Below are 13,016 nucleotides of genomic sequence, written 5' to 3' on the forward strand. Positions count from 1 at the left end.
CAGATAAATACCTGGCAGCACTTATCTAAAAGGAGCTAAACAAAGCTAAAGGAAAGGAAAAACAGGCAAGCTAGATTTGCCTGAAAGTCCTAGCCTTGCTAATTCCAGCCCAACACCAGATAAGCTGCCAGAACCCTACAGCCTCCAATTGCCAACATAAGAGGCCCCAGCACACAAAACCAGTGACCAAGACCTAGGTTCCCAACACAAGAAGCTTGGGTCAGTGCCCTCTGCTCCCCAGCAGGAAAGCTTAATCTCTTTAAGGGCCAGGGAATAAAGAAACACCATGAGTAAAAAGAAACATACGATAGATTCATATTATGAGAAGAGTGAAGATCAAGACAGAAATTCTGAAGAGGACAACATTGTCATCAAATCCACATCTGCAACATCAAAAGGGAATATGAACTGGTCTGAAGCACAAAAAGCCTTCTTAGAAGAACTCAAGAAGGATTTTAAAAGTCAAATGAGAGAGGTAGAGGAGTCCTTTAAAAGTACAATTGGCCAATTGGAAAAAATGTACACTGAAGAAAACAAGTCCCTAAAACACACAATTAGCCAATTGGAAAAAAAATACAATGAAGAAAATAAATCCCTTAAAAATACAATTGACCAACTGGAGAAGAAAGTACAAAATCTAACAGAGAAAAACAATATGTTAAAAATTAGAATTGAACAAATGGAAACTAATGAGTCTATGAGAGAGCAAGAATCAGTCAAACAGAAACAAAAAAATGAAAAAATAGATGAAAATGTAAAATACCTCATGGGTAAAACAGCTGACCTGGAAAATCGATCCAGGAGAGACAATTTAAAAATTATAGGCCTACCTGAAAGTCAGGATGAAAAGAAGAGCCTGGACAATATCCTTCAGGAAATCATAAAGGAAAACTGCCCTGAAGTCCTAGAACCTGAAGGTAAAATAACTATAGAAAGAATCCACTGCTCCCCACCTGAAAGAGATCCCAAATTGAAAACACCAAGGAATATAAGAGCTAAATTCCAAAATTACCAGATTAAAGAGAAATTACTGCAAGCAGACAGAAAGAAACAATTTAAATATCATGGAACCACAGTCAGGATTACACAGGACCTTGCAGCCTCTACATTAAAAGACCATAGGGCGTGGAACATGATATTCCGTAAGGCAAAGGAGCTGGGAATGCAGCCAAGGATTAACTACCCAGTGAAAATGAGCATGATTTTTCAGGGAAGGAGATGGATATTCAACGAAATAGGGGACTTCCAAATGTTCCTGATAAAAAGACCAGAGCTCAACAAAAAATTTGATCTCCAAGTACAAGACTCAAGAGAGACATAAAAAGGTAAATGGGACAGAAAGATACAATATGTTGTTAATAAGTGCAAAATGTTTACATCCCTACAAGGGAAGATGACACTTGCAACTCTTGAGAACTGTATTGTTATTATACCATGTTAAAGGAGTATACATAAAGGGGGTGGATATAAGTTGACTTTGATGTAATGATAAAAAAAAAATCACAGGAAAAGGCACAAAAACCTGTTACAGCAGAGGTAAAGGGGGGGGGGGGATGAGCATTGTTTGAACCTTACTCTCATCAGATTTGGCTCAAGAAGAGAATTACATAATCAGTTAGGTATAGAAATCTAACTTGCACTATAGGTAGTAGGAGGGGAAAGGGGAAAGAAAAGGAGGGGGGATAGAAGGGAGGGAAGAAGCAATAAGGGTAAAGGGGAAGAAAAGGGAAAGGGATAATAGAAGGGAGGTGGGACCAAAGGAAGTGCTGGTCAAAAGCAAAACACTAGTGGGGGGGGAAGGAGAAAGGAGAAAGAAAAGCATAAACATTGGGGAAAAAGGATGGAGAAAAAGACACAGATAGTAATCATAACTGTAAATGGGAATGGGATGAGCTCTCCCATAAAACGGAAGTGTATAGCAGAATGGATTAAAAACCATAATCCTACAATATATTGTTTACAGGAAACACATTTGAAAAAGAGTGACACATACAGGGTAAAGGTAAAAGGCTGGAGCAAAATATATTATGCTTCAGCTGAAGTAAAAAAAGCAGGGGTAGCAATCCTGATTTCAGACAAAGCAAAAGCAAAAATAGATCTTATCAAAAGAGATAAGGAAGGAAACTACATCCTGCTAAAAGGCACCATAGACAATGAAGTAATATCATTACTAAACATATATACACCAAATGGTATAGCATCCAGATTCTTAGAGGAGAAGTTCAGGGAGTTACAGGAAGAAATAGACAGCAAAACTATACCAGTGGGGGACCTCAACCTCCCCCTCTCTGAACTAGATAAATCTAACCACAAAATAAACAAGAAAGAAGTTAAGGAGGTGAATAGAACATTAGAAAAGTTAGGTATGATAGACCTGTGGAGAACACTGAATGGGGACAGAAAGGAATATACTTTTTTCTTGGCAGTACATGGCACATACACAAAAATTGACCATGTACTAAGGCGTAAAAACCTCACAATCCAATGCAGAAAGGCAGAAATAGTAAATGCATCCCTTCCAGATCATGTTGCAATAAAAATTATATGTAATAAAGGGCCATGAAAAGATAAGACTAAAAAATAATTGAAAACTAAATAATCTAATCCTAAAAATGATTGGGTCAAAGAACAAATCAGAGAAACAATCAATAATTTCATTCAGGAGAATGACAATAATGAGACAACATACCAAAACTTATGGGATACAGCAAAAGCAGTTCTTAGGGGAAGTTTTATGTCTCTAAATGCTTACATAAATAAAATAGAAAAAGAGGAGATCAATGAATTGGGCATACAACTAAAAAAACTAGAAAAAGAACAAATTAAAAATCCTCAATTAAACACCAAATGAGAAATATTGAAAACCAAAGGAAAAATTAATAAAATTGAAATTAAGAAAACTATGGAACTAATAAATAAAACTAAGAGCTGGTTTTATGAAAAAAATAGATAAAACTTTGGTTAACCTAATTAAAAAAAAGAAAGAAGAAAACCAAATTACTAGTATCAAGAATGAAAAGGGTGAAGCTACCACCAAGGAAGAGGAAATTAAAACAACAATTAGGAATTATTTTGCCCAACTATATGTTAACAAATTTGACAATCTTAGTGAAATGGATACATTATTTACAAAAATATAAATTGCCCAGATTAACAGAACAGGAAGTAAAATACTTAAATAATCCCATCTCAGAAAAAGAAATTGAACAAGCCATTGATGAACTCGGAAAAAATCTCCAGGGCCAGATGGATTTACATGCGAATTCTATCAAACATTTAAAGAACAATTAATTCCAATACTATATAGACTATTTGGTAAAATAGGTTAAGAAAGAGTCTTACCAAATTCTTTTTATGATACAAATATGGTGCTGATACCTAAACCAGGAAGAGTCAAAACAGAGAAAGAAAATTATAGACCAATTTCTCTAATGAATATAGATGCAAAATTTTTAAACAAAATATTAGCAAATAGATTACAGCAACTTATCACAAGAATAATACACTATGACTAGGTAGGATTTATACCAGGAATGCAGGACTGGTTCAATATAAGGAAAACTATCAGCATAATTTATCATATCAACACCAAAACTAACAGAAACCACATGATATCTCAATAGATGCAGAAAAAGCTTTTGACAAAATACAACACCCATTCCTATTAAAAACACTAGAGAGCATAGGTATAAATGGAGTCTTCCTTAAAATAATAAGTAACATCTATCTAAAACCTTCTGCACGCATAATATGTAATGGGGACAAGTTAGAAGCATTTCCAATAAGATTGGGGGTGAAACAAGGATGACCATTATCACCACCGTTATTCAACATCGTACTGGAAACATTAGCTTTAGCGATAAGGGAAGAAAAAGACATTGAAGGTATTAAAATAGGCAAAGAAGAAACAAAACTATCACTCTTTGCAGATGACATGATGTTATACTTAGAGAATCCTAGAGAATCAAGTAAAAAAGTACTTCAAATAATAAACAACTTTAGCAAAGTTGCAGGCTATAAAATAAACCCACATAAATTGTCGGCATTTCTATATATTACCGAACAAATCCCAACAGCAAGAGATAGAAAGAGAAATTCCATTTAAACTTACTGTAGACATTATAAAATATTTAGGAGTCTACCTCCCAAAACAAACCCAGGAACTCTATGAACACAATTACAAAACACTTTTCACGCAAATAAAGTCAGATCTAAATAATTGGAAAAACATCAGTTGCTCATGGGTAGGCGGAACTAATATAATAAAAATGACAATTCTACCTAAGCTAATTTACTTATTCAGTGCCATACCAATCAAAATACCAAAAAATTATTTTATAGAGTTAGAAAAAATAACAAGATTCATTTGGAAGAACAAAAGATCCAGAATATCAAGAGAACTAATGAAAAGAAATACAAGGGAAGGTGGCCTAGCCATTCCAGATCTTAAATTGTATTATAAAGCAGCAATCATCAAAACTGCTTGGTACTGGCTAAGAAATAGAGAGGTGTATCAGTGGAATAGGTTAAGCATGCAAGACACAGTAGTCAATGACTAGAGTAATATATTATTTGATAAACCAAAAACCCCAGCTTCTGGGATAAGAACCCACTTTTTGAAAAAAAACTGCTGGGAAAACTGGAAAAGAGTATGGCAGAAACTAGACATAGACCAAAATCTCTCACCATATACCAAAATAAAGTCAAAATGGGCACATGATTTAGATATAAAGGCTGATGCTATAAGCAAACTGAGAGAGCAAGGAATAGTTTACCTGTCAAATTTATGGAGAACAGAAGAATTCATAACCAAACAGGAGATGGAGAACATTACGAAAAGCAAAATAGATAATTTTGATTACATTAAATTGAAAAGTTTTTGCACAAACAAAGCCAATGAAACTAAGATTAGAAGGAAGGTAGAAAATTGGGAAAGAAATTTTACAACCAGTCTCTCTGATAAGGGCCTCATTTCTAAAATATATAGAGAATTAAGACAAATTTATAAGAATACAACCCATTCCCCAGTTGATAAGTGGTCAAAGGATATGAACAGACAGTTTTCAGATGAAGAAATTAAAGCCATCTATAGTCATATGAAAAAATGCTCTAAATCACTATTGATTAGAGAAATGCAAATCAAAATAGCTCTGAAGTACCCACATGACACCTATCAGATTGGTCAACATGACAAAACAGGAAAATGATAAATGTTAGAGTAGATGTGGGAAAATTGGAACACTAATGCATTGTTGGTGGAGTTGTGAAATGATCCAACCATTTTGGAGAGCAATTTGGAACTATGTCCAAAGGGCTATAAAAATGTGTGTACCCTTTGACCCAGCAATAGCACTTCTAGAGCTATATCCCAAAGAGATCACACAAATGGGAAAAAGACCTACATGTACAAAAATATTCATAGCAGCTCTTTTTGTGGTGGCAAAGAATTGGAAATTGAGAGGATGCCCATCAATTGGGGAATGGCTGAGCAAGTTGTGGTATATGAATGTGATGGAATACTATTGTGCTATAAGAAATGATGAACAGGCTGACTTCAGAAAAATCTGGAAAGACTCGCATGGTCTGATGCTGAGTGAAGTGGCAGAACCAAGAGAATGTTGTACACAATGACAACCATGTTGTGTGATGATTAATATTGATAAACTTAACCCTTCCTGGCAATACAAGGATCTAAGACATCTCCAGAGGCTTTGTGATGGAAAATGCTATCCACATCCAAAGAAAGAACTATGGAAGCCGAATTGATATTTTTTTTCTCTTCTGTTGAGTTTTGTTTCCTCTTTCTGATGGTTCCTCCTATTGGTTTTAATTTCTACTTACAACATCACTAATGTGAAAATATGTTTAATATGAATGTAAATGTATCAGATTGTGTGCCACCTTGGGGAGGGTGGTGGGGAGGAAGGGGGAGAAAAATTTTAAACTCAAAAGCATATGTAAGTGATTATTGATAAATCAAAATAAATTAATAAAAAAAGGTTTAATTTTAAAAAAAGACATAGAATATCAAAGGAAATAATGAAACTATATAGGAATGAATGTGAAATAGCCCTTCTAGACCCTAAACTATATTATAAAGCAGCAATCATCAAAAAAAAATAGAGTGATAGATTTATAGAACTAACTAGATGAAGGAGAATTAGAATCAATGGAACTCACTAACTTAATTTGCTTGATAAAGTGGAAAACATAAATTACCTAAGAAAAAACTTCTCATTTGATAAAAACTGCTAGGAAAACTGGAAAGCAGTCTGGAGAAATTAGGCTTAGACCAACATCTTGTACCATATTCCATGATTTATTCTAAATGGATATGCAACTTTAATATTAAAGATCATGTTATTTTTTCAGTCATTTTCCAGACAAGTCTGACTCTTTGTGACCCCATTTGGGGTTTTCTTGGCAAAGATAGTGGAGTGATTTGCCATTTCATTCTCTAGCTCATTTTACAGATGAGGGAACTAAGGCAAACAGGGTTAAGTGACCTGCCCAGGGTCACACAGCTAGTAAGTGTCTGAGGCCAGATTTGAACTCAGAAGTTTTTTTGACTCCATGCCCAGCACTCTATCTACTGTGCCATCTAACTGCATTCACTAAAGAATACACTATATTTTAAAAAATTAGAAAAGAAGCTCATATATCTGATAGCTATGGGTAGGAGAAGTATAACTAAACAGGAAATAGAGGAATTTACAAAAGATAAAACAGGTAACTTTGATTTCAGGAAAATGAAAAGCTTCTACCCAGACAAAAGTAATGTAACTAATGTAAGAAAGAAGGTGGTCAAATGGGGAAAAAATCTTTGTATCAAATTCTCTCACAAGACTTTATTATTTTATATATATGTCTATATATGTAATATATGTATATATGTGTGTATACACACACACATGTGTGTGTATAAACAGCCATTTTTCAATTGATAAGTGACCAAAGGATATTAACAAATAGTTCTCCAAATAGGTATTGCAAAATATTCACGATCACATGAATGACTGCTCCAAACCACTAATAATAAACAAATCAAAACAATCATGAGGTTTCACTTCACATCCTGCAAATTGCGAAGATTGTGAAAAATGGCAATAGCCAATTTTGGAAGACTTGTGGAATGATAAGCACACTAATACATTGTTGTGAAATTGTGTAACCATTTTGGAAAGCAATTTGAAATTATACAAACACATCCATACCTTTTGAACCAGAGAATCCATCACTGGGCTTATAACTCAAGGAAGCCATTGATAAGAATAAAGTTCCCAAACAGCAGCACTTTTATAATAGAAGAGAATTAGAAACAAAGTAGATATCCATGAACTGGGGAATGGCTAAACAGGAATGTAATGGAATATCACCACACTATTAGAAATTATATATAGAGAAGTACAGAAAATCTTCATAAACTGATGCACAGTGAAGTAAGCAGATTCAAGTAAACAATATACACAATAACTATGAACATGTAAATGGAAAGAACTGCATACCAAAAAAATCAAAAGTGAATGTAACAAAATTATTAAAACAAAGTATGTCTTGTGAGAGGACACCCCCAGTCCACCCCTTTGGAAGTGCACAAGTGTTGGCACATGACACTTTTTCTGACTTTTTCACTGTATTGATTCAGTTGTGTTGATTTTTTTTTTCTCTTTAAAAAATACTACTTGTTATATGGGATGATTATCTGGGCAGGAGAGGGAGAGAAATATTGGAAATAACTATGATGATGTAAAAAAGAAGACTTCAATAAAAACTTTAAAAAAAAAAAGATCTTTAGTAACTTTAGAGAAGGAAATTTCAGTTATGTGATGACGTTAGAAGCCAAAATGCAAAGGATTAAGAAGTAATAGAAAGGAAATATAAAAGATGTTTTTCTAAGAGTTTGGTTATCAAAGGGAAGAAGGCTATAGGATGATAGCTTTAGAGGATCCAGTAAGAGTATTTTAAGGACATAACCAGATCTATGCCCAAATGTAACAAAACAAAACTTATAGAACTTATAGAACTTTAGAAGGGAAAGAAGGTGGAGTTAGAAAGACCTATAAAGTTACGATAATCTAAGCCAAATGGTCATATCAGCCTGTACCAATGGTAGAGAGAGACAGAAATGGATTTGAGAATTGTTAGGTAGATGAAATCAACAGGGCCTGGTAGAGGATGAGACATAAGAGGTAATGAAGATGAAGGAGTCAAACACAACCCCAAGGCTAATAAAAATAGGTGAAAGCTGCTGATTCTACAGAAAATTAGTGACATTCTCTTTTTCGCTCAATATACCTAGAAGAAAATGAAGTGAGGTTTAGTTTTATGGTAGGTCTGATGAAGGCCAGAAGTTAACATTTTAAATAATATGAAGTTATCAGAAGTAATATTAATCACCAAACATTGACACAAATAATCCAATAGTAAAGGAGAGGGGCTTGTGGGATGCCACTTTTGTTCCACCAGGGACAAATACCTAAAAATATAAAATAGCTAAAAACAAAATTTTCTTCCAAAGGCCTTTGAAATTAACAGATAGTAGTTGTCAAAATATGAAGGACAGAAGGGGTAGAGGAATATGAAATTTTCCCAATTACTCATTAAGTCTACCCCAGCTCTATCCTTCACAGTAAGATTTCTCCTTTAGTAGCTATTTATCTCCTAAAGCTAAATATTCAGAAATAAGAATGATGTTAAATATACATATCTATCTATATATATATCTATATCTATATATATACATACAATGTGCTTAGAAGTAATGATTAAAGGAGTAGACTACTCAATGTGTAAACCAACTGGATTTACAAAGTAAAGACTCTGACTGCTTCCAGAAATTCTTAAGTATTAAAGACTAGGCTTTTAATCTGTTTGAACTCATATAGCCTATTTTAAAAATTAACCTGCTACAATATAACACCATTGCACATAAAGATATTCAAGCTATAGCTCAAGCAGTTTTATTGAATTTTAGTTTCAAAATTCTTGGGAAATCTGAACTGAAATTCTTATGTCACCCATGTTTTCCACACAGAACTAAGACAATAAATTATATTTTGGGAAAAATTACCAGAGATGTAGCTCAAATTTTTTATAATTAGTTATAATTGCATACATGTAAAATATACACAGTACATATATAGTGTATATATATAGATGTGTATATATCTATATAGATAGATCTATATCTATATCTATATCTATATCTATATCTGTATGGGGTCCCTTACCAAATACTCATACTGTGTTAAACTTCAGAGTCCAAGAAAGTATCTGCCTTTCCACTAACTTTAGCTTGTTTTGAGATTCTTCAAAAGTAGCCCTGATGAAGAAGGCTGATTTTTCCATGTTGATTTGTTTTTGTTTGTTTGTTTTACCACAAAGTAACTGAAAGAGAGGAAGGAAAGGCTGAATGTAATGGAGTGCACATTGAACTTGGAGGCAAAAGACCTGGGCTCAAGGTTCAGTTATCACTTACAAAAGTTATGTGCTCTTGCAAAGTCACTAAATCTCCTTGAGCCTCAATTTCTTGTTTGTAAAATGTAAAAAAAAAACAAAAAAAAACCCACATTACTGAAAGGGCTAAATAAAGATCATTTAGGTAAAGCTCCATATAATGTGGGTTGCTATTATTATTACAGTTATTACTACCAATGATTCTGAAATATTAATATGAAAGAAAAACCTATGATAGGGATGCATCCTTTTCTCAGTTACTACCATTCTCCACCAATGAGCAAAACTGATTGAACTAATTGAACACTCATGTTACACTTTCTCAGAGAAAATAGTTTTAACCGAAGTGAGAAGGGTGAAAGTGCTCGGCACACATACACCCCAGTGAGAAGTCGTACACCCGGGTCTCCAGTATCCGGAAGGGTGAATTGCTCTCCTACCAGTATTCTGACGGCCTCCGGCAGAGGAGATACCGTGCACGGACCTAAAAATTGCCAAATAAAACCACCCTAATGTCCTATGGACCATTTGCTGACTTGCTTTAAGACACAGAAATTGGAGCCTAGAAAAGACAGACCTGAATGCAAGACTTTAAGGGGCTCCCCATCTCCCCGACAGTGGCTAGTCACACTGACTCCCAAAGGCAGGTGCCCATGGGACAAGTTGGAGGTGGGAGCAGACAAGTAACCACTGTAAATAAAGTCAGGCCTCGGGTCCCTTACCAAATTCTGTGCCTTGATTGTTGGCAGACATAATCAAATAGCAGGAACACCGTAAGCCACAGCACCCAGAGAAGGAGCAGCAAGTTAATTTAACGTCCCGCTTTCAGGTCCAGCACTTCCTTCTTCCTCTGCTCTCCCACGTGTCATCAAACTACGCCCCCATTTGCACATTACACTTTCCTCCCACCAACATTGGAGGCGGGGCATAGCAGCCGTCTTCAGTCTTCTCTAGGAGGAAAACTTTAAAAACAAATAAAAAAAAAATTTAGCCATCTTTTGAAGTAAAATCCCTCTGTTGGCCACATATCTTTTCTCCTCTCAATTTCTTTGTAACCCTGTCTTTTTGGTTGTGCATGATCGATTCCCCAAAATTACTTCTAATTTGAATAGCACTGATAACCTACTTTGTAGATTTTCCACCTCCCTTCATCAGGATATGCTAGCATTTGCTTTTAAAACTCTGCTCAGGGAAAAAAAAAAAAAAAAAAAAAAAAAAAACGAAAACTACTGAAAACAGTTTAAGTAGATGAGATGAGGGAAAGGAGAATAAGGATGTCTTTACCAAAAATTTCTTGCTTGGAATTTTTTTTTTCTTTTTAAGTTATCTGAGGCTCATTCATTCATTCATTGTTGATTTGTCCTTCGTTCTTGAAGAGGACCATGACATCAGGAAGGTGATGTAAGTAAATTGCAAGTAATTGCATGACTTGCAAGTAAATTGGATTTAAATGAGAGAAGGCTATGCAAAATCCCCGAAGTCACTCACTCCTCCAGAGACAGAGATGAGGACGACTGGATGTAGACTCAGGATGGACCTGGGTTTGAATCCTGACTTATTAACTGTTTGACCCTGGGCAAGTTACTTAGCCTATTTTCCTCATCTGTAAAGCAGGGATAATAATAGCTCCTACCTCACTAGGTTATTGCGCAGATCAAATGAGATATTATAGGCACTTTGCAAACCTTTAAGGTGCTATATAAATTCTAATTGTTATTATTGTACATAATCATACACAAAGAAAAGGACCACTTTCCTAACACTATTTAACTGAAGGATGATACAGTACTATATATGAAATGTCATTAGTGGTGATATGTAGCTTTTTTTTCTCTCTCTCTCTCTAAACAAAAGATAAAAAACTAGCATTAAGGACCCCACAGAACAGTAATGCAGTTCTAGGCTAGAGTTCATAAGGATTCTATTCAAATTATCTTGTTTATTATGGGGATTAGGAAAACTGGTCCAAATCATCCTGGGTCCCATAATTTCAACACAAGATATCCCTGTGGGATTTACTGACTCTCAGAGAATAGATCACCTAAACCGGGTTTGCAGGCATCCTGGAAACTTTAAATATATTACTGAATGTGATCTTCACACCCACCATGTGAGATAGAGGGCAAATATACTAATATTTATATACTAGTATTCAGAGAAAGATAAAGAGTTTATTATGAACAGTGAGTCAGAGATATCAGTGGACCCTCCACTTGGGAAATATCTAGTAGGCAGCTGCAAAAGCAGGTCTGGAGGTGAGGAGAGTGGTCAGGGTTGGAAATACAAATTTGAGAGTTATTCACAAAGAAGTGACAGTTTAAAGGTGTGGAGGTGAATGAGATTATTGTGGAAAATTGTAAAGAGAGAAGAGGACTGACAACACCACCTTCGGGATTTCTTCTTTCAAGAAGGAAGAAACTTCTGGGCATGGGGTAAAAGGAGCAGTTAGAGAGGTAGAGGAACCAGAAGAGTGTCATTTTAAAAAGGTAAGGCAAATATACAAAAAATAAAGAAGGACCAGTACTACTAAGAAAAGATAAATGGGGGCCAAAAATAACCTTCAAGACTGGATTTTGTGGAAAGCAAATGAGTAATAAGACAATGGAGGATTTGGGTGAAAGGGAAGGGAGAAATGCAACAGTAACTCATGGAAGTAGAATATTCAAGAGAAGGCTATTGGAGGGATGAATATAATTCATCATGTTTCAATACCAATTCAACAGTACATATAACATACATACTATGTGCCAAGCATGGTTCTAAGTGCTGGAGATACAAAGACAAGAAATGAAACAATTCCTGCCCTCAAGAAGTTTATCTTCTATTGGTGTTAACAGCACATACACATATGTTTACACACACACATATGTATACATATATAGACATATACACACATGTAAATGGAGAGAAAACTGCATGTGTGAAATAAATGTTAAAATTATTTTTTTCTCTGTTGATAGTTAGTCTTTGGTAATGTGTATATTAGCATATTAACAGTGACTAAAGTTCAGAAAAATATTTAACTATCTAATTAAGATAGAACCTCCTTTTATGTATGCTTATTAGTTTTCTTAAAATGTATTTGTCTCATAGAGTAACATATTTATTTCTAAGCTGGATCTCTCTCTCATTATGTATGTATGTATGTATGTATGTATGTATAAGTATACCTTCCCTACTCCCATTCAGCACTCTAGAGCTGTTAATGCCCACCAGAGTTATGCAACTATGTTGACTAGATCTACAAGTTTATGTTATCTAACGGTAACTGGATCCTCTAGTCCTTCCACTAATCCTTCCACTCTTCCCTGATTGACCCTCTATATCACACTCTCTACAGCATCTGTTCCAAACCTACTCTTCGGTTCTGAAGTCACCAGTACCAAGCCCCTTCAGTCATCCTCCTCACCAGTTTTCAATTTCTTTATTCCCTGGCTTTTCAACTACTACCAACAAATATAGCTAGATCTTCTCCATTCTTAAATAACCTTTACTAGATAATGATATATGTAAAGTCTTCCCCTTTTTTCCTTTCTTTGTAATTTTATATATAATATTCC

General features: G+C 34.8%; 1 protein-coding gene across 2 annotated transcripts in view; it reads right to left on the minus strand.

Annotated features, from left to right (window-relative positions):
* DERA (deoxyribose-phosphate aldolase) overlaps positions 1 to 10,306 on the minus strand; it is a 134,697-nt gene extending 124,391 nt beyond the window's left edge. For both annotated transcript variants that reach the window (XM_027838772.1, XM_027838771.1), the window contains exon 1: positions 10,179 to 10,306. In XM_027838772.1, coding sequence (XP_027694573.1) covers positions 10,179 to 10,209 — 31 coding nt within the window. In that variant the 5' untranslated portion in view covers positions 10,210 to 10,306. The remainder of the gene's footprint in view (positions 1 to 10,178) is intronic.
* Positions 10,307 to 13,016: the final 2,710 nt, after the last annotated feature.

Source organism: Vombatus ursinus, unplaced genomic scaffold, assembly GCF_900497805.2.
Source record: "Vombatus ursinus unplaced genomic scaffold, bare-nosed wombat genome assembly UNPS02014830.1, whole genome shotgun sequence".
Lineage (NCBI taxonomy): Eukaryota > Metazoa > Chordata > Mammalia > Diprotodontia > Vombatidae > Vombatus > Vombatus ursinus.